Source organism: Biomphalaria glabrata, chromosome 4 (assembly GCF_947242115.1).
Source record: "Biomphalaria glabrata chromosome 4, xgBioGlab47.1, whole genome shotgun sequence".
Lineage (NCBI taxonomy): Eukaryota > Metazoa > Mollusca > Gastropoda > Planorbidae > Biomphalaria > Biomphalaria glabrata.
Genome location: NC_074714.1, coordinates 54,184,759 through 54,206,969, shown reverse-complemented (window position 1 = coordinate 54,206,969; position 22,211 = coordinate 54,184,759). Strand labels below are relative to the sequence as shown.

The following is a 22,211-nucleotide window of genomic DNA, read 5'->3' as shown; positions in this document are numbered from 1 at the left end:
GACAAAGTGACGGTAAAAAAGAATTGACCTCACTCAACTCTCCTAGAAAGTGTGTCCAACGAAATATGGACATCACCAAAGCTTTCCTAGAAAAGTGTGTCCAACGAAATATGGACATTACCAAAGCACTCCTAGAAAAGTGTGTCCAACGAAATATGGACATTACACAAGCACTGGTAGAAAAGTGTGTCCAACGAGATATGGACATCACCAAAGCTCTCAAAGAAAAGTGTGTCCAACGAAATATGGACATCACCAAGGCTCTCCTAGAAAAGTGTGTCCAACGAAATATGGACATTACCAAAGCACTCCTAGAAAAGTGTGTCCAACGAGATATGGACATCACCAAAGCTCTCAAAGAAAAATGTGTCCAACGAAATATGGACATCACCAAGGCTCCCCTAGAAAAGTGTGTCCAACGAAATATGGACATCACCAAGGCTCTCCTAGAAAAGTGTGTCCAACGAGATATGGACATCACCAAAGCTCTCAAAGAAAAATGTGTCCAACGAAATATGGACATCACCAAGGCTCCCCTAGAAAAGTGTGTCCAACGAAATATGGACATCACCAAGGCTCTCCTAGAAAAGTGTGTCCAACGAAATATGGACATCACCAAAGCTCTCTTAGAAAAGTGTGTCCAACGAAATATGGACACCAACTAAGCTCTTTTAGAAAAGTGTGTCCAACGAAATATGGACATCACCAAAGCTTTCCTAGAAAAGTGTGTCCAACGAAATATGGACATCACCAAAGCTCCCCTAGAAAAGTGTGTCCAACGAAATATGGACTTCACCAAAGCTCCCCTAGAAAAGTGTGTCCAACGAAATATGGACATCACCAAAGCTAATACCAACTTTACGGTACCTACCTTGTAAGTGGACTGGAAGGTCTCTCAGCTCTACAGTCACTTGAAAAAGTTCTCTACGAAATGAAACCGAATGAAAGAGGAGAACATTTCTATTCTAAATCTGAATATATATATAACTTCAATGTTGAATGTAGAACTAGATATTTTGTTGCAGGACTTTAGATTTACTTTACTGTTAATCTTGATTTTAAATTGTAATGCTGAATTTGGATTGAATTTTTGAAAGTTAGTAGTTGATTGTAAGTTGCTGTTGGCTGATAGTAAACAAATAATAAAATAAGAAAGATAATTCAACGCGTCATGATGATAAAGGGGAGATGATAAGAGATAACTACTAGCAGAAGTTTGATTATTATATGAACATTTATGTTATATGCAATGTTTAGGTTAATTGTCTTCAAATACATTTGCAGTTTGTGTCTGAAACAAAAAAGGTTTTCGAAAAATGAATTTTATCTATACGATCAAAACAATGAGATAAAATTGATAAACTATAAATCTACCAATTATAACAATAGTACTTCTTATTGAAACTACATTAATTAGCATATAATCATTATTATTAAAAAAAAATGTATTGATTAAATCTGTGAGTTAATATTTAGGCTACTCTTCTACTTCTTCTAGCCATCTTTTTGCTGCTGAGCTGTGAGCTCTTTTGCAGACTGTGCCAAGGAAAAAATAGTGTGCTGTTTTCTTCAGTTGTTCAGCACTGCCGTACAGGGTGTTGGTTATGTTGGGCTGTAGTGGAAGTAGGGTCTGCCTAAGGTGGATTAGGAAGGGGCATTCAAAGAGGATGTGGTTTACGGTTTCATAAGGGTGGGCGCAGTGTCTACAATATTTATCAAGAAATTCTTTAATTTTTATAGTCTAGCTTTCATGTAAAATTATTTAGTTTCAATGTACCAACAACCGCAGGGTTTTTATCCGGGGCGTTTAAAAAGAGATAAATTGAGAACCTCAATGTTTTTAATACAATGGTTTTCTGTTTCACGTGGTTCTGATGTTCCATCAGAATTAAAGAATAGTACATCCTAGCCATAACCTCCCACAGGACGTCAGGGGATGGCGGCGGGCAGAGTTCGAACCCGGGCCATCGAGACGACAGTCTGAATTGCACGCAGTACGACCGGGCAGCCATCTGGATAATGACCTTCACCATTTTAAGGTTAATAGTTCAACCTTCTTCGAACAGAACGGTTCTAGAATATTTAGGGTAAACGACTCGAGCCTTCTGACCACTGGGAGAAAGTATTTAGGATTTCCAATGTAAAGGTAGCTTTTATGATTTCCCGTTGATGAAAGTGTCTGAGAATCCCTGTAAGAAAATGTTCGGCTATCCTTGTGTAAGAAACTATTTGGGAATCCCTGTGTAAGAATGTGTGTGAGAATCATTGTGTAAGAAATACGTGTGAGAATCCCTGTGTAAGAAATACGTGTGAGAATCCCTGTGTAAGAAATACGTGTGAGAATCCCTGTGTAAGAAATACGTGTCAGAATCCCTGTGTAAGAAATACGTGTCAGAATCCCTGTGTAAGAAATACGTGCCAGAATCCCTGTGTAAGAAATACGTGCCAGAATCCCTGTGTAAGAAATACGTGTCAGAATCCCTGTGTAAGAAATACGTGTCAGAATCCCTGTGTAAGAAATACGTGTCAGAATCCCTGTGTAAGAAATACGTGTCAGAATCCCTGTGTAAGAAATACGTGCCAGAATCCCTGTGTAAGAAATACGTGTCAGAATCCCTGTGTAAGAAATACGTGTGAGAATCCCTGTGTAAGAAATACGTGTCAGAATCCCTGTGTAAGAAATACGTGTCAGAATCCCTGTGTAAGAAATACGTGCCAGAATCCCTGTGTAAGAAATACGTGTCAGAATCCCTGTGTAAGAAATACGTTTGAGAATCCCTGTGTAAGAAAATGTTTTAAGCCATCCTCGTGTAATACGTGAAGTGAGCGTAACAATTATCAATCACAAGAGAAACTGTTACTTTGTGTTACTTTGTTTTACTTTGTGTTACTCTGTTTTGGGGCGGGACAACAGAAAGGGATGGGGGTGGGGGGGGGGGGGAAGGTGAGAAACTGCCGTGTTTTGTTAAATCACTGTTATGACGTCAGTTTCACTTGAAGGTCATTTCTTTTGTTGGATCATTGCAAACCAAAACAACACGCTGTGTAGGTCATGTCAGCAGGCGTGAAAAGCGGTTCCACCAAACAAGTTTCTTGAGTAGTTTTATTCTAACATCCATTTTCAAAGCCATGTAAAAGAAACAAAATTTAAAAAAAAATACTTTAAAAACATCAACAAAGCTTATATAGGGAAAGAACCCCCCCCCCACACACACACACACACATTGTAAGATTTATTTCCCTTTTCTATAACATTTTTTTTTGTTATTAATTACTAAGAATTAATTAATTGTGTATTTTCTTGTATTGATTCATGTTTTTTTAGGGGCAATAAATAAAATGGCAAAAGTTTTAACTTGATCCCAAAACTTGATCCGGGACTGGGAAGTGGGAGAAAGGAGATGTAAACAATTGGTACCGGACAGAAAGACAGATGGAGTTGTAAAAATTGTCAAATTATGCACATATAGTCTACCAATTTTCAATCTTAAAATTGAGGAAAAAAAAAAGGGTAATTACCAATGATACAATGCTACCCAAACGGGATACATATTGAATTGTGCCATAATATCAGTCATACATCACAATGAAACGACACCTAAACGGTATAGCTTGGCAGTTGATGCATCTTAGGGAACGACAAGTGATACAGTTTGGGATCAGCGGCTTCGCAGGCCCTGCCAGGGTGTTGCACTGTGTACTGCGTACTGCATAAGGGTCACCGGCATCTCATTTTCCCTCGCGGTTGATTCCCGAAGCTTCTCCCATAATTGGGCATAGCAGCAGAAGTTTGAGTTCAGTTTTCCTTCTCCCAAGGGGCCATCCTACCAAGACTAACAATCCCCTCCCTGACCAAAGCTTATTGGCTGAGACATCTGTCAGTCATAACAGATCTGCAGGAGTTATCTTATATAATAAAGACGTTACTTTAAAAAAGAAGATGATTACGTCCTACGCTTCATGCCTTTAGTCATGCATGTTAACCAATGACTTAAATTCTGCCAAGTCACTGGTTTTCCTGGCTAGCTCAGGCAACCCATTCCATGCTCTAATAGCACTAGGGATGAAAGAGCATTTGTACACATTTGTCCTAGCATATGGGACAAGGAATGTGCAAGCTGGAGTGGTTGTTGAGGCTATTTGAGACGCATGTTGACCAGTGATGATTAATTAATACGAAACTCTAGAGCTATTTAGTTGGTTACGTTAGTTTCTCAATGGACCTTATTCACCAATCCTAAACAAACAACATTTAGCCACGTGATAATATTGATAAAACAACTAAAAAAAAACGTATCACGTGACAGCCTTAGTGTATTACGTAATTTGTATAGAAGAGATAGAGAATCACGTGGCTAAATGTTGTTTGTTAACGATTGGTGAAGGAGGCCCATTAGTGGTCCGCGTCCTTGATTACAGTATCACTTGTATCAAAATCTTTCCCAGTTCTAGCGTTTACCTTTCAGTTTACTTATATCGCTACCTTATTTCTCACTACCTCTTTCTCTTCTTTTTCAATGTGACCTTATTTTAATGCTCAAGTAGTGTACAGTGGATCTTACGAATAGAAAAACACAAATTTTGCCTGCGTTTTATATTTACAGTGACAATTCTCAATTTAAAAAAAAAAACTTTTAAATTTTCACTCCGGAAAATAAAATAAAAAAGGAAACAAAACACTATATTAAACCTGTAGACTTTGCTACTAGACCAGGGGTTCTTAACCTGTGGGTAGCGACCCCCTTTGGGGTCGATTGACGATTTGCCAGGGGGTCGCCTAAGACCATAGAAAAAATGGATTGTTTTGTCTTTTCTGCTATTGCTGTGTGCGTGTGTGTGCGGGGGTGTGTGTGTAAAAAGGGGTCGCCGAGCTTAAAAATTTGAGAACCACTGTACTAGACAGTTAGGGTGTCAAGCACATAAAAAACAAACTGACATCTACTTTAGTAGTGCTGTTATGTGGATACCATTAAGGTGTTGCATTTAAATGAACTAAGATAAGAAACAGTACTAATATATAATGCAAGTTATAAGGTAATAGACTTCAACTTGACTTCAATCACACATTGCCCCTACACTTCGTACAAAATAAAGAGCATATGCATAATGTATGATACCACAACAACAATAGTTTTCTTTTTCTTAAAGACGGCACCAGATGCAAATTTTTTAGTTATTGTAATGCTTGAATGTATCACATAGAATACAGGAATCTTGTTTGGGCTAGCTGGCTCAAATGTCTACATAATAATAAGGTGTTTGATCCTAATCACTTAGAATTGACATTTAGAAAAATAATGGATTTTAGGGTAGAGAATTATCTAGTTTGACTGTCTTTAGTGGGTTCAATGGTTAGGTAGTACGTCTTTGATATTAAATAGTATTTCTATTACTAGCATTATATTTTTAGGTTATGAGAAATTACAAATAAAAACATAAAATAAAAAAATAAAATTAAAAAAAAAAAAAGTCCACAAAAGAGGCGAGATGGCCCATAAAAGAGGCACTTAGAGCCCAAAAAAGAGGCAAAGAAAAGAGGCCTAAGGCCCAAGGATTCCTATGATGATAAAGCTAAAATTGAATAGCGCAAATTCTGAGGTTTCCTTTAAAAAAAAAAAAAAACATTTAGAAAAATAATGGACTTTAGGGTAGAGAATTATCTACTTTGATTTTCATATACCTGTACAATGCTCATGTAGTTTTCCAGAAATAGGGTGTTGGGGGTCAGGGATATCTGATATTGTGTTGATTGTTCTGGAGTAGAGGATACTTGTATCATTTTTCTGTCTCTAGTGGGTTCATTGGTTAGGTAGTATGTCTTTGATATTAAATAATATTTCTATTACTATTATTATATTTTTAGGTTAATCACTTTTCAATTGTTTATGACTTAATACTTGTGAATTATGAGAACTTACAAATAAAAACATATAAAAAAAAAAAAGCCCACAAAAGAGGCAAGATGGCCCATAAAAGAGGCACATAAAGCCCAAAAAAGAGGCAAAGAAAAGAGGCATAAGGCCCAAGGATTCATGTAGGTGACTAATGAAATAAGTAGGTGACTAACAAAACAAGTAGGTGACTAATGAAATAAGTAGGTGACTAACAAAACAAGTAGGTGACTAATGAAATAAGTAGGTGACTAACGAAATAGGTAGGTGACTAACGAAATCCGTCACGTGCTTGTTTCTATTTGATGTGTGTGTGTGTGTTTCCAAAATAACTTTTTATGTACAAATCTAATTTATGTTTCGTTGTTAATGAGAAATGGAATCAACAGAATCTATCTACGTGTTGACGAACGTATTTTGCCTGGGGCATGGTGCGCCACTTGAGGACGTGTGATGTGCCACTTTTTTGGTTTGTTAGAACCTCAGTACTGGACGGTTGGCTTTGGGTTATTTGTATTAGGACAAGACACGGAGGATTTGGAGTCAGGGGCGTTGTCAAACGGGAAATGTTATTTAATAAAATGTTTTTCTCCCCTGTGTAGACTCACCTCTCCCTTGTATCAGCTGTAATGGTTTGTTAATGACGCTCTGGCATCGCCTAATGTGGCAGTAGGATCTCCTTAAGTAGGGGTTCCCTGTCACATGAAAACGTTTTCTTTCTTTCGTAACCAGCAGTAGTAGGGTTCTCCCCATTTTAGAGATAGTAATGCAGATAACATTTTTTTTAAAAAAAAAAGCTCATTTGTAAGTGATACATTTTGTTCAATAGGCCTGTTCGTAACTTTGTTTTGTTACAGAACTATAATTCAAAGCTCTTAACAAACAATTTCGGAATTGGGAGGTGAAATTAAAGGGACTAATTATATTCTACTGTAAAGTTTTTTGCATTTTTAGGATTAAAACATAATTTGTGAGTTATAGTTCTAAATTTATTTACACAATAGAAACATATCAGATTAAGTAAAGGTTGGAAAAAAAAGGGACTAGGAAAAGAATATTTGGGTTCAGAACTCAATTATTTCTTTATACTGAAAAATTTTGTATGAATTCTAAATTTTCCAAAACAAAGTCTTTCTTTAAATAATTATGATAAATCATGTGTTATTACATAAGCTCTGTCGATCGCCTTTGCCCCCCCCCCCTTCCTGGATCCGCCAGTGGGACTTTGGGAATGCATTTCTGGGGACGGCATACAGCCGTGTTAAGAACCAGAAAGGGTCCGCGGGCCGTGAGAATGACGCACTGGCATCACCTATTGTGGCAGTAGGGTCTCCTTAAGTAAGGGATCTTTGCCACTTTAAAACGTTCTATTTCTTTCGTAATCAGTGGTAGTATGGTTCTCCCCAATTTTTTTTTTTTTTTTTTTTTTTTTTTTTTTTTGTAACAACGGAAATTATTATTTTTATTGTTATTCGAAGGTAGATGTAGCAGACAGCATAATCAGAATTAATTTCAAACATTTTAATTGTCGCAGCAGAATAAATTTCAACAGTTTAAGTAAATGCGCTTAATGCATAAGCCTGGTCGTGTTGTAAAGCTCTGGTATGTCGTACGTAAGGTCAAGAGTTATTATTAATCGTCAATAATTAATTAGATATAAGTGAAGTTTATGGTTCTTTTTTTTTTTTTTTTTTTTTTTTTTTTTTTTTTAAAGGAAACCTCAGAATTTGCGCTATTCAGGTTTAGCTTTATCATCATAATAATCCTTGGGCTTTATGCCTCTTTTCTTTGCCTCTTTTTTGGGCTTTATATGCCTCTTTTATGGGCCATCTTGCCTCTTTTGTGGGCTTTTTTTTTTTTTTTTAATATGTTTTTATTTGTAAGTTATCATAATTCACAAGTATTCTGATTCTCCCCAATTTAGAGAAAATATTACAGCCTTTTACATAATCAACAATATAAATTTTGATTTTTTAAGTAATATTTTTGTTAGCTTTATTTGTGGTAAGTATGTTTATGCATATAACATAAAGGAGAAAAAAAAAGGATAGGGCCATATGAAAAAAAAAAAAAGGAATGAGGGGGGTCTTCTGTATACAAATGTCCTACCCAATGGTTCTCAAATTTTTTCTTAAGATTGCATTGGAGCGGCAGCAGATTTAACCTCCATTTATCTAAGTCTAAGCCCCTGCATTTTCCTACGCATGCGTATTCGTAATGTGTTCATTGGTGGCCATGAATACCTAGATTTTGGTATTTTCATCTCAAAATAGGTGTTACAAAAAAAGTGTGAAGGCTCGCTGCGCATGTCAGTAAATTCTAACAAAGAAGGAGATAGCACTAAGAAAATCAAATATGCGAGAGAGACATTCGAGGTAAATATGGCGCGCTTACGTCTGTAATAGGCGTGATCGTCGTGAGTTCATCTTAAGGTTATATAAGACGTCTTAGCACAGATTTGTTTCCTTTGGCCAAGTGTCTAAATGACCCCTGACCCCTACACTGTCAAAAGTAGTACAGGGCTGGCATTAGGTAATTAGAGGCCCTAGGTTAGGCAAAGGAGGTCCTGGAAAACCAGGAGGCTTCGGAAACCCTGTTATTATATTAAAGTTATAATGCTATAATTTAATAATTTACACCTAGAATTAGCTCGGGGCCTATGAAAGTGCGAAGCCCACTGCGACCGCATAGGTTGCAGTGGCCTAAGTCCGGTCCTGGCTTTTCGTTTGCCTTTTGATACACCAGACTCGAAAGAATGTCTCGGCATTTTTACCGAAAGCTCTTCTAGCATTGGTAGTCTAACAAGTAATTCTAAGCTTTCGTTGATAAACCATGAGCTAGTCTAGCAGACGTAGAGCAATAGAGCTCTTCTTTGTTGGAGATTTGATCAAAGTTTCGCTGCTTTTTAATCTTTAAACAAATTTTGTGTACCCAACCAATGGAAAGCCCCAGGCCCAGCCCATGTAGGACTCTGGCCTGTTCAAACTTATTTTACCGTGGAGATATCCTCCGGGTTTTTTGTCTACACCAGGGGTTCTCAACCTGTGGGTCGCGACCCCCTTAGGGGGTCGAATGACGATTTGCCAGGGGTCGGCTAAGACCATCGAAAATATGGATTGTTTTTTGTCTATTCTTCTATTGCTGTATGTGTGTGTGGGGAGGGGGGTCGCGGAAGAGTGGGGGATTGTAAAAAGGGGTCGCCGGGCTTAAAAGGTTGAGAACCGCTGGTCTACACCCACGAAACCTGCACTGACATAGGTCTTTTCTACAACATCAAACCATCTCATTAATACTCTGCCTATTTCGCCGGCCTTTTGGTTGCTGCCTTCTATTTTTGCACCTTTTTTTTTTCTGACATTCAATGAGACCTCCCCAACATAATCGTATTCAATGAGACCTCCTAGACGTAATTTTTTTTCTGTTTGTCACTATAAATGGAGGAGAGGAATGGAGAAAGAGGATCAGTAGATCACCTGTGGTGCCGCAACGGTGTAACAGACTAAGGGATTATGTGAAGGTGAAGGGGAGATAAATGGGATTTCACACAAATGGTATATCCCTAAATTATTGCTAACCCTTCATTTAGTTTGGAGGCGCGGTGGCTGAGTGATAAAGAGCTTGGCTTCTGAACCTATTACTGTCTGGGTGAAGAGCCTTGTGCTCGTAAAGGACGTGTTTGGCCGTCTCAGTATGTCCCTGGCGGACTTAAGCTAGCTAATCTCCAATGGGCAGTGTTCCCTACTGTCTAGATCACTCATTAGGTTTAAACCTATTTGGGCGTTCGAGGTATTTCTACACCTCTTGACCCTTGCTGCACTGATCCCAGCTTTTGTACCAATTTTAATGTATCGCACTAATAAAACGTGCTATTTCGAGCGTATGTGGTTCTTCTAGTGGGTCAAAAATGTCCTAACTCGGCCAATTGGTCCGCTACGTCATTTCTTATGACCCAGCCATGAGACTGTAACCCCTGCAAAATAAAACTTACTTGATGTCTTCACTTGAGGCGCTCCATGCAAGCCATTACCTTTGCTACCGAATTAGGTCACGCTCTCTATGGCTTGTAGGCTCGATACTGAATCCATAAAGAGCACGACCATAGCTGGTGAAGCAGACTTCGTTTTGATACACTCTTCAATATTCTCTAGATCAGTGTATCCCAAACTGTGTTCTGAGGAACCGTAATGTTCCTCGAGGCCTGAATAAAATGTTCCACGAACTACTGGAATAATTAACTAGTAGGCCACCACGTGAATTAATCTCTATAAAATAATTTAGCAAAATTTTCCGCTGAATATTTAGAATGTACGAAGTGTTCCGTTCAGGAAAAAAGTTTGAGAAACACTGCTCTAGAGCAACATACTTGCTTTAGCCTGAACATGGACCCACGACCTCATCGTTTTTATATTTAGCCAAGGAATCGAACCCTGCATCATATCTCGAGATCGTTAAGCTTTTAGTTATTCTCCTAAGCCCCTAGTCCAGGGCTGGCGAACCTATGGCACGCGTGCCCAAGGTGGCCTAGTCGACTGCGCGGTGTTTTTCCTTTGTTTTATCAGCTATTTCTATATCACGAGTAGTCCATGGGCTAGCGCTGGTGAGGCATCAGTCAGAGTAAGAGCAGCTTACTCTCAGGGAAGTTCAGGTTCTTGGAATAGCTTCAACATGGTCTGAATAAAGGATACAACTATTTTTAAAGACAAAGAGATATCAGATATCGCCCAGAGACAAATTAGGTGCTTGTTAGAATGTTATTTAATAATCATTAGAAATACATTTTAAAAAATTTGCTTGCTATTAAATCAAGAATATATGTATACAAATATACATTTATTTACATATTGCATTAAATATATTTAAAAGCTATACATAAGTTACAGGATTTAAACAACCACTTCTCATTTACATTATATTCTGTATTGTCTTCGTCACAAGAAAGTAAAGCCAAGTACGAATTTTGTCCGGTATCTAATTGAGGTACCTTAAATCAAATACTCAATAACACACTTTGAAACATCGTCAACAAATTCTGTTTTACTATTACAATTATTAGAAACGTGAATTAGTAATAGCTCGAACAACATCTCTGTGGCAATTTTATGTCTCGAGAGACGCTCTTTTCCCTTGCAACTTCTTGTGTGACTAAAGAGGCCAATCGTTGATGCACATCTGCGGTCACAGGTTGGGCGTCTGTTATCATCAGGCGCCGTTGTACTTTCACCCTTCTGTTGTGTATGACATCTGCAATCCGAGACTCTTCCTTTATGCTCGCTCTCCATGTGGATCTCTCCAGTGCCACTTTTCCCCAGCTGCTAGAGTCAATTTTTAAGAGCTTCATGTCGCGTTTGTATAGGCCTACGTCTGTATATCGTAAAAGTGGGCGCCCAGCGGCTCTCCCGCCTTCTGTTAGATCGCCATACAGAATGTCTTGTGGAAGTCGACCTACTGGCATTCTATCAACGTGGCCAAGCCAGCTAAGGCGTCTGCTACTGATAAAACATCTTCTTTTCTTAGCACTTCTTCATTGGTTATTCTATCTCGCCAACTTTTTTGAAAGAATCGCCTTATCCTGCCAAATGACGAAACACTATGCATACTAATTATAGATTTAAAATAATTATGTACTCAGTTATATATAGATTCCACTGCTTTTTGACTATTATTAGTAAATCTAAATATATTATTAAATGTTATATATTTTTTGTATGAAAAAAAAAACGACTTCAATATTTGATTGAAAATGTTTTCTTACATAAAATAAGAAGTAGACACTGGGCATCACTTTGTAATATTCAAAATATATAATCGGCTTTTCAAACTCTTTTCTATTTGTTGTTTTTTTTTAGATCTAAACGTGACGGACAGACAGACAGACAGACCACGCATATCTAATACCTCCTTTCGGGGGGCCGCTAAAAACAAAACCGACTTTAAATGATTTTATGGAAATGAGATGAATGTCTTGGCATTGCATTAGCTATGGCCGGAACGATGTTGCCCACATAGCAGTTCCCCCCCCCTCTCCAATCAGTTAATGTGTTCAAAGAAATGGTTAGAGTCGATACAGTTTGGGATCAGCGGCGTCGCAGGCTCTACCAGTACCAGTGGGTAGCAATGTGTTCTGTAAGGGTCACCGACTCCTGGTTTTTCCTCAGGGTTGACTTCCGAAGCCTTTCCCATGTTGGGGTATAGCTGCAGGGCATTAGAGGCTTAAATTGAGTGTTTTCCTTCTCATACGTAGGTAGTCAACCAAGGTTAACGAGCCCACCCTCCCCTGCAATAAGCTTACTACTTTAGGTACCTTTTGCCCCTTCTGTCAGTGATAACAGTTCTGCAGGGCCAAAACTCTGAGCCATATATGATGGCTAGGAGCTGGAGTGGTTGTCAGACACATGCAAACTGGTTTTGTAGAGTTGCAAATGTTACTAAAGTCAACTGCTACTCTATATCTATTTAGTGATTTTTGTTTTTAAATTGGTCTCCGTATTGTTGCTTATTGTATCACTTATCTCAAAATATTTCCCAAAATCTTAACGTTTTTTAAGTTCATCTATATTATTCCCACATTTCTTCCAATCACTACCTCTTCTTTTTCTATGTAAGCCTGGTCTTAAAAATAAAATACACAAAGATGGCTATATTTACCTTGACAAAATTCAAAATTTAAAAGCAAAAATTCACTTAGGAAAATGAAACACGTAACAAGCCCCTAGACATGTTACTACTAGACTGTTGGTGTAATGTAAAAAGATTGAGTTCTGTAAATTAAGACTTAAGACACACAATGATTTAGAGTCAGAATGACGCTGTACGTTTTGATTGCGTTGTCAAACGATCAATGTTAATTAATAAATTCTCTCTTCGGCTTTCTAAAGTCTGCAGTAATAGTTTCTCTATGACAGTAGACACCTAATCCATGTAATTGCTCTTTATTCCTGAAACCAATTAGTCTCTTACTATTGCAGCACTACAAGTAGTTGGAAATAATTTTTTTCTAAGTTTATTCCTTTAAAGGAAACCTCAGAATTTGCGCTATTCAGTTTTAGCTTTATCATCATAGGAATCCTTGGGCCTTAGGCCTCTTTTCTTTGCCTCTTTTTTGGGCTTTATATATTTTTTTATTTTTTTTTTAAAGGAAACCTCAGAATTTGCGCTATTCAGTTTTAGCTTTATCATCATAGGAATCCTTGGGCCTTAGGCCTCTTTTCTTTGCCTCTTTTTGGGGCTTTATGTGCCTCTTTTATGGGCCATCTTGCCTCTTTTGTGGGCTTTTTTTTTTAAATATGTTTTTATTTGTAAGTTATCATAATTCACAAGTATTAAATCATAAACAATTGAAAAGTGATTAACCTAAAAATATAATGATAGTAATAGAAATATTATTTAATATCAAAGACATACTACCTAACCAATGAACACAATATCAGATATCCCTGACCCCCAACACCCTATTTCTGGAAAACTACATGAGCATTGTACAGGTATATGAAAATCAAACTAGATAATTCTCTACCCTAAAGTCCATTATTTTTCTAAATGTTAATTCCAAGTGATTAGGATCAAACACCTTATTATTATGTAGACATTTGAGCCAGGTAGCCCAAACAAGATTCCTGTATTCGGAAACAATAATCAAGTTAAAGTTATGTATCATTTTATTTTTTAGTTTTGGCAGCTTGTTTAAAATAATAGACAAGTTAACATTTACATAATTGCCACAGTTTGCTTCCAATAGGTCCATTACAGTACTTCTAACTTGAAGGAATAATGGACATTCCAAATACATGTGTTTTTCGTTATCAGCATTTTCAAGGTGGCATAATATACATTCACGGTCATTTGCCCGTCTTCTAACCATAGGGGTCATCCCAAAGATAAGTCTATAACTAATCTCTCTAGCTTTTGGTGGGATATGTTTACTGTGTAGGTTTATGAATGTGTCCTTGAATTCTGTCACCCCAAGAACTCTTCCCCACTTAATCCTATTCACTAGACTTTCCTGTAACAGCTTTTTAAGTGTTATGTATGATTCTTTGGTTTTGTTGTGTATTAAATGTTCATTACCAGGTAAAACTCTTGAAATAGATCTGTAAAATGGATGAGTGACTGTACCAAAATAGTGAGGAGTATCATTGTGTATTGGAAGAAGACTACTTAATCTTAAACCATAATAGTAAATTGTCAAGGGAAAGTTTGTTGGGTTTCTAACTACTTGACCTACAAATTTTAGCCTTAGCGACTGTATTTTTGTTTTAACATCTTGCAAGTTTATCCCCCCATCCTCTTTGTTTTGAATGAGTGTAGTGTGCTTAATGCTCCTAATAGTGTTTTTAAATATAAAGCTTCTAATTAACTTGTTCAGCTTGTTTATGAATTTAGGAGGTGGCTCTGTAATGTTAGCTAAATAGACAATCTTTGGAATGACCAAACTATTTATCAATACAGCTCTACCAAATATTGTAGAACCTGTGTGCTGATAACGTTTAATTAAGTTTGAGGCTTTGACAAAAATATTCTCCCACTGGTCTTTACAATAGAACAAAGGATTACAGGTATAGACAATACCACAAATCTTGATTTTATCAACAATTCTGAAAGCGCAATTCTCTTTGAATTTCCATTTCCCTAGTCCCATTACAGAGGATTTATTTATATTTATTTTTGAACCACTAGCTTCTCCGAAAAGTGTAAATTTCTTTAGTATATTCTCAATATCTTGCTCTGAAGATGGAAAAAAGGTTGTATCATCCGCATAGGCTTTGACTTTGATGGTTGAGAAGGAACGACCCGGTATATTTATCCCAATAATGGATGGGTCAGATCTTACAGATTCCAAGAAGGGTTTTAAGCAAAGGATATACAAGAAGGGGGACAAGGGACAGCCCTGTCTGACAGACCTTTGTATAAGGATACTCCTACTGAGAGAATGATTAATTATCAATCTACTTGTTGCATTGGTATAGACAAGCTTTATATATCTGATTAACAGGGAACTTATTTTACATTTCTCAAGCACCTTGAACAGGAAGCTATGGCTTACTCGGTCAAAGGCTTTTTTTTGATCTACAGATAAAAGAGACACATTGAGGTTTTTATCCTTACTGTACATGATAAAATCCCGTAAAAAATGCGTCATGCCGTCAATGTTTCTGTCCGGGATACAACAGTACTGGTCATGTCCGATAAGTTGGTTTATGAGTGGTTTCATTCTTAGGAAAATCATTTTTGTGAGAAGTTTATAGTCCGTGTTGAGAAGTGAAATGGGCCTATAGTCGCTAGGTGAAGTGTTATTTTCAGATTTCTTAGGTAAAAGTGTGATGTATGCTTCGTTAAAATTTGGAGGAAAATGTCCCAGTTTAATGGCGTCGCTATATAGTCGCAGTAAGAGAGGACCAAGCAGGGGGAAGAAGGTTTTATAGAGTTCAAATGTTAAGCCATCTGGACCGGGTGATTAATTGTTCTTAGTCGAGTCCAGGGCAGTCCTGAGTTCGTCTAGCGTAAATGCACTCCCTAAAAGATCTTCATCTGTCTTGTCCAGCTGGTTGCAAAATTTTAGAAAATTATCTTGAGCATCAGTATATACTGGCTCTTCACTGTATATAGTAGTGAAGTGTTTTGTAAAAATATTCTTAATATCTTCATAATCATCTACTTTATTCCCCTCACTATCTATGATGTTGCTTATTATTTTACTTGATTGTACATTCTGTTCAAACGATAGGAATAGTTTACTAGGACCTTCATTACTTAAGTAATTTTTACACCTAATCTCAGCACCCCTATAAGTATACTTGTTTAATTCCTCTAGTTTTAAAAGAGTTTCTGTTTTAACGATTTCATCATCCGTGTGTAATAATGTGTATTTGAGTTGTTCATATTCTTGCCTCCTACGTCCCTGAGCTAATGTAGATATTAACTGGCTTTGCTGCTTGATAGAACTTTTTAGGAGAGGCCATGTCTGTGTTAAATCGAAATGTGGATCTTGTATATCTTGTAAGTAAGAATTTAGATTAGTAGAAACTAACTCCACGAAAAGGGGAATTTCCAACAGAGAATTGTTAAATTTCCAGTGGGATGACTTTCTTTTAATTTCTTTGTTTTTTATGTCCAAAGTAACTAACACCGCTTTGTGGTCTGTGTATTCTAGTGTTTCTTCCAGATGTGACACCCGACTTATATAGAAATGATTAGGAGCATACACTCTATCTAAGCGCGTCGAGACGGGGTATGACCTATGCACCATGGTGGTGTCACGACCCATAGGTTCTAGTGTCCTGTAAGCATCAACTAAATTAAAATTCCTCTCTATCTCCTCTAAGAAATTAGGATTCGGAAAGGTTTTACGAGAGGGAGGACCCACTGCCAAAGTAGTCTGTTTATCTAATGCAGAAGTTATGTAATTGAAATCCCCCCCTATGATAAGCGTATCCTCTCTATAATTATTGTTTAGTATATCGATTAAATTTTCATAAAAATCCTGTTTTTCCGCGCTCTTTGCTGGTGCGTAGATGTTTGCAAGTGTAAATGTTTGATTTCCTGATTCTACTCTAATGATTACTATTCTTCCCCTGGTGTCATTAACTGCATGCACTACTTTAATTCTATCTGAGGTTTTATGTGGAATTAAATGAAGTAACAAGTACCTTGAAACAAACTGAGGTTATGCTTTTAAAAGTCATATTTTTGTTAGCTTTATTTGTGGTGCACCTGTTTATGCATAAAAGGGGAAAAAAAAAGCTAAGGATAGGCATATAAGGCAGCATGTATAAAGGAAGTGTCCAGAAGTAGGGCATGTCTCCGAAAACGCTGCAGCGTCCACACTCCGGAGATTTCAACTGTCGAACCCAGTGATGCCCAACCTTATACGGCCTACGGGCCATTTTAATTTCTAACACTCGTGTCGCGGGCCACATTAAGAAAAAAGATACCAAAAAAATGAAATAGAGAATAAACCATTTTAAATAGTTACATTACAATTTCGTGGCTTCAATAGGCCTACTTACACCATAATTCTATTACGTAACAAGGGTTTCAGGTGTCTTATACCTGAAACAGTTTTCTACTAAAATAAGTGCTTGTAAACATTGTGATCATAACCATCAATGTTTTTTTTCGGAAATGTAGACAACACGGCGTAGAAATAAATCTATTGTCTGTATTGTTCGGAATTTCTCAAGCTGGAAATCTGGATTTGTAAGTCAATCAGCTCCAGTTGGTGCCACTCCTCAGCAGCAAGAAATCTGCTGCTCTGTCATTTAGTTTTGAATGGATGATTTTCACCAACATCGTCTACTCGACTCGTTTTGCTATTGTCATGCCAGAAACGCTGACAGCTTCATTTTTTTTTTCAGGCCGATTTTTATTCCATCACAGCTAGCAAGCACCTTTTTTTGCTTCATTTCTCTTGCTAATGTGAGCAACTCTGTAGCCTTCATTACAGTCTACTCATTTCTTGACTTCTTGGTCAATATTTTCGTCAATCGCTTTAACTCTAGACGTAACTTTGCAATCTTTTCTTGGCGACTAAGCCATTAATGCCACCATATTTTTGTATTGGTTTGTTTTAGAATGCCGTTTATGCTATGTTCCTTAAAAACAGTCACATTTCACAGATCAAACATGTTGGCTAATTATGTTCCACCAACAAAAAAAAGATTTGTCCACTTTTCCTGGAAGTTTAAACATCCAATTTTCGTTTCTTCAGCTCTCCCATTTCATTTACGTGCAAATGTCAAACGAAACGTCACCAATCATGTTGGTGTCAGAAGTACACGAACCAAAATGATGCAGAAAAGATGTGAAGTGTTACACACATGAGATGTCAAGAACACGGCTAGCTCTATACAGCCGCGGTATTGTCCAAGATTCTAAAACAACTGTCAATTCTTGTCGCCGAAAAAAAAACAACCTTGTGTTCTTATAGAAAAAAAGTTAACATGAATATTACAAGAAAATAGATTAGAATGAAATCCATGGAAGAAAAAAAGCTAGAGTCCTAACAGAAAAAAATAAATTTTTCAACCTTTTTTTCCCCTACATTTTGTGCCGATGTTTTGGCGGGCCAGTCCAAACCGCGTCGAGGGCCGGATATGGCCCGCGGGCCGTAGTTTGGGCATCACTGGTCTAACCCGTGCTCGTGAACGCGAATCAAGGATTGGGCTCTTTCTATCGCAGATAAAGATATTCTCTCATGACGTAGAACGCCACAGATAACGGAAGTGACGCATTTTGGGTTAAATTTTTTGGAAACAAATAGAGTAGCCCGTTAACTTAGCTTCTCATATCACAAAGCAGTTTTAATGTAAATCTAAATCAGAACTGGACTTGAAGGAGTTCCACCCAAGACCTTTTATATCTCTACCTTGAAGCAGAAAGTAAAGTAAAGATTCTCCTTTTCAGACCTTGCAAATCTATAGGTCAGATGATGTTAAGTACATCAGCTTCTTTGGACATCGGTTAACGAGCAGGGTTTTCATGTGGCCAGCACAACGACAAATCACCTTTACTTTCCCCAACTAAAGTCAGGTACCCATTAGCGTTGGGAGGACCCAGGGCGCCCTGAAAATCCCGAAATTGGAAATCCCAGTCTTCACCGAGATTCAAACCCTGGACCCCCTGTTCGGAAGTAAAACGTTTTACTACTCAGCCACAGCGCCCCCTACCTTGAAATGGAAATATATATTTGTCACACCTATTTTAAGCGGCGTGACCGTTGGGTTCGTGCGTATTGCTCTGGGCGTGTTGCGATGTGATTGGGTCATTCGTACTAGGCTTTGATTATATACATTGGACACCACAGTGGTAATTAGGACACGCTAACTGAGTCGCACTTCCGCAGACAATAATAAATAACAGATAACATCTTGAATATCCGGCCATAAGCTGCTGGCCATACAATTAAATACTACACAATAAATGTCAATAATAATGATCCAAATGTGAATACAATTTTATCTCTTCAACAACTAAATTACACCAAAAGTCCAATAATTATCATAAAATACAGAAGTCTGCTCTCTAGAGACAAGTAACTACTATCAAATACTTGTTCACTTCCACTCTAGCTTTTTCCTGTGCTATAATAAAGGGAGTTTTTTTTTGTCACAAAACTCGCAGGGGGCTCCTTGTGGCTTAGTCGTTCTCTCACATTACATTACACCTAAATAATCCTCTATCCTGGTTGAAACTTTAGGACTAAGACCGAATGTATATCAAAGTGTTACATATATGTTACAGTTGCAAAGACTAAAAACTCAAAATGGCTATATCTTGTGTTGGCAAGAAAAAATTGTGCAATATTTTAGCTTCATCTAAGATTGGGTGTGGGAGAAACAACGACTACAAACTTTTTAACAGACAGACAGACAGACTGACAGACTGAATTATATAAGCTTTGTAATAAAATAGATATATTTAGGCTTGACCGAATTAGGGAATCCTCAAGCAATATTTCCGTGGAATGTTTTGTTTTTTCTTTTACCTTAAAAAAGTATGAATCCTAGAAGCATTGTTGAGGGATTCGGGGCTCCGTCTTTTTCAATACTATTGACGCCTTAAAAATTTTACACAGGTTGTTTTTTTTTTCAAATCAAACTAGACTGGACAGACTGAACGACAGACCAAAAATAAAGTCACATAAAAGTGTGTAAAAAATAGAAGGGATGTATCAGCTGCACGAACAGATAAATGAAGTTTGGTGATCTTATAAGATTAGTGTTCGATATAGTCGTAGGAATTGACAAATATTTCTGGTCAGTGTCTTAAATCGATTTAACAATTTTAGCAGTTGTATTTGTTTTGCCACAAAGCACAAGTGCTACCAAGGCAGCCAAAATGACAAATAATAAATATCTACGCATAATCGAAATGAAAACAAATGAAAAGTAATAATAATGTAGGTGGTAATATAAGTTATAATTTATAATTATAAAGTAAACTATCTTGAACTCTGAAGGAACATCCGAAACATGTAAAACATTTTACAAACAAACAATAATAATAGACAACGAAACCGAAACATTCAGATCACGGGATTCACAAACAGTGGATGCCTGGTCGTGCGGTTTGCGCGCTGGACTGTCGTTTGAATTTATCGATGGTCCAGGGTTCAAACCCTGCCCGCTCCCATCCCCCGTCGTCCTGCGGGAGGTTTAGACTAGGAAGTAAACTATCTTCAACTCTGAAGGAACATCCGAAACATGTCAAACATTTTACAAAACATTTTACAAACAGTGCAATGGTTATCTAGCACGTAACTTTGTCACATGTAAATTATGTAAATTATGAGTGAGCCTGGTGTGTATGTACACTTTGGTTTCTTATAGTTATAATGTTTTTTGTTTGGTGTAATGCACAAATTGTAAGACAAATTTCCTTACGGATAATAAAGATTATTATTATTAATTACATCAACAGGAGCTACACTCAAAATGAGAATAATTATAACAATAACGTAATAAAGTTGCATAATAAAATAACAATATACAATTCTAGAGCATGGTTTAACTTTTGGGAATACTTAGAATTAACCTTACGAATACACTGAGGTTTTTCAGTATTTTTATAGATCTAGAATTTAACAGTTCAGCTAATTTTTCAACTTTGGGCTTGGAATAATAATTTTTTTTTAGTAATCTTTTTCTATCTCAGCTTACATGTCTTGACAAACACGCACCATCTTTTCATCTACACATGCTGTCATGGAAACAGGTTCATCGAAAGGTCAAGGGCGAAGGAACTGTAAGATCAAGCAGCCGAAAATTGGAAGGGGGAAAAAAATGTTTCCAAAAATAGCAAATTAGGACGAAAATACACCTTTCTTAACATTAATTAACATTAATGATAGTATCTTTAAAGTTAGGAGGGCTTAAGATAGAGTTTGCATGTTTGTAATGACGTCAAACTGTTGTGACATATTTGTTAATAGAGAGCATTTAATACCTGTATAAATAAGTTTCATTTCAGATTGAAACATAGAACCTCTGGTAAGAAGACCTGTGCTTGGTAGGACTGTGAGATGGATGTAGTGTAGTCTGTACATTAGGATACGAACTTTAACGCTTTGACTTTCATTATTTATCCAGAACAATAGTTATGATAAGTTATTTTTTTTTTTACAATACCTCTATTCATGTAAGAACTTCGTGGAACCTTCAGAACTCTGGATTGAGGACAGCTGATCTCAAAAAAGCCTGTAACGATTTTCCAAGAAATTTAACAGTAGATGTACATCGCTGAAAATCGTTGGATGGCTGCCTGGTCGTGCGGTTTGCGCGCTGGACTGTCGTTCAGATTTATCAATGGTCCAGGGTTCAAACCCTGCCCGCTCCCATCCCCCGTCGTCCTGCGGGAGGTTCGGACTAGGAAGTACATCCGAAACATGTACAACAAAAAAAGCATTACTAGCTCGTTGGCCACACGGGTAAAACTCTGGTTTGACCGTTATGGATTTTCTAAGTAAAAAATCAATCAATGTAAATTTGGCTGGAGGCTTGCATCTAGGCCTCGTGCCAAATTGGCGTAGTCATCGTAATACCGTAAATATGCGATGCTGAGTAAATTTAAAGTTGCTTCAATTTGATTGAAGTTTATAAGCGTTGAATATAGTTTTATGTAAATCTATAATAGATTACATCTAGGTAGATCTAGACTAGATCTCAAGAGTTCTAAATCAGAACTTTAGGTCTAAGTGTTAGATCAGATGTCCATATAATAAACATACCAATACATAATCCCAATGGACCTCATTCACCAACCGTAAACAAACAACATTTAGCCACGTGTTGCTCTATCTCTTCTATATAATTTACAATCTCATGTTTAATTCATGATGGTTATCACGTGACAGTTTTTTTCGTTGTTTTATCAATAAGATCACGTGACTAAATGTTGTTTGTTTACGATTGGTGAATGAGGTCCATTGAATACCTTGCTCGCTGGCCGAAATAAAAAATGCGTAAGGTCTACCAGCAGACAGTATTACGGTTTCGATACCCGAGTTGATCCGAATGTTTTATTTTTATTTTTTTTTAATTATTTTATTATGCTTGAATTTTACAATGGAGGTATTGTCTTTTTTGCAAAACTATATTTTTTAGATGTTTTCTTGTTTACTACATGACAGATCATCATAAATGAATCGTACATGATAAATTACAGACTTGACTTAAAAAAAAACACACCAAAAAAACCCAAACAGAACATAGTTACGCCCTACGCGTGTCTTATGTGTTAATCTACTTGTAAATAGAGATTGGAGACTTACAACTCTATTAAAACTTTGGCTTTCCTGGCTGATTCAAGCAACCCGTTTCATGCTCT

At 37.1% G+C, this 22,211-nt stretch overlaps 2 protein-coding genes across 2 annotated transcripts in view; one reads left to right on the top strand and one right to left on the bottom strand.

Annotated features, from left to right (window-relative positions):
- LOC106076242 (uncharacterized) overlaps positions 1 to 22,211 on the top strand; it is a 153,789-nt gene that overhangs the window by 5,718 nt on the left and 125,860 nt on the right. The gene's annotated exons all lie outside the window — the stretch shown is intronic.
- On the bottom strand, positions 2,226 to 3,728 carry LOC129925988 (uncharacterized). Its single transcript, XM_056027603.1, has 2 exons — positions 3,709 to 3,728; positions 2,226 to 2,751 (listed from the first exon to the last, which is right to left on the bottom strand). Exons 1-2 carry the CDS (start codon positions 3,726 to 3,728, stop codon positions 2,226 to 2,228), a joined length of 546 nt encoding a protein of 181 aa, XP_055883578.1.

Bases quoted from the DNA above. Each gene is read 5' to 3' on its own strand.
- LOC129925988 (XM_056027603.1), bottom strand. From the start codon at position 3,728: ATGCCGGTGACCCTTATGCA. The intron at 2,752-3,708 runs GTACGCAGTACA...TTTCTTACACAG, and splicing joins ATGCCGGTGACCCTTATGCA to GGATTCTGACACGTATTTCT.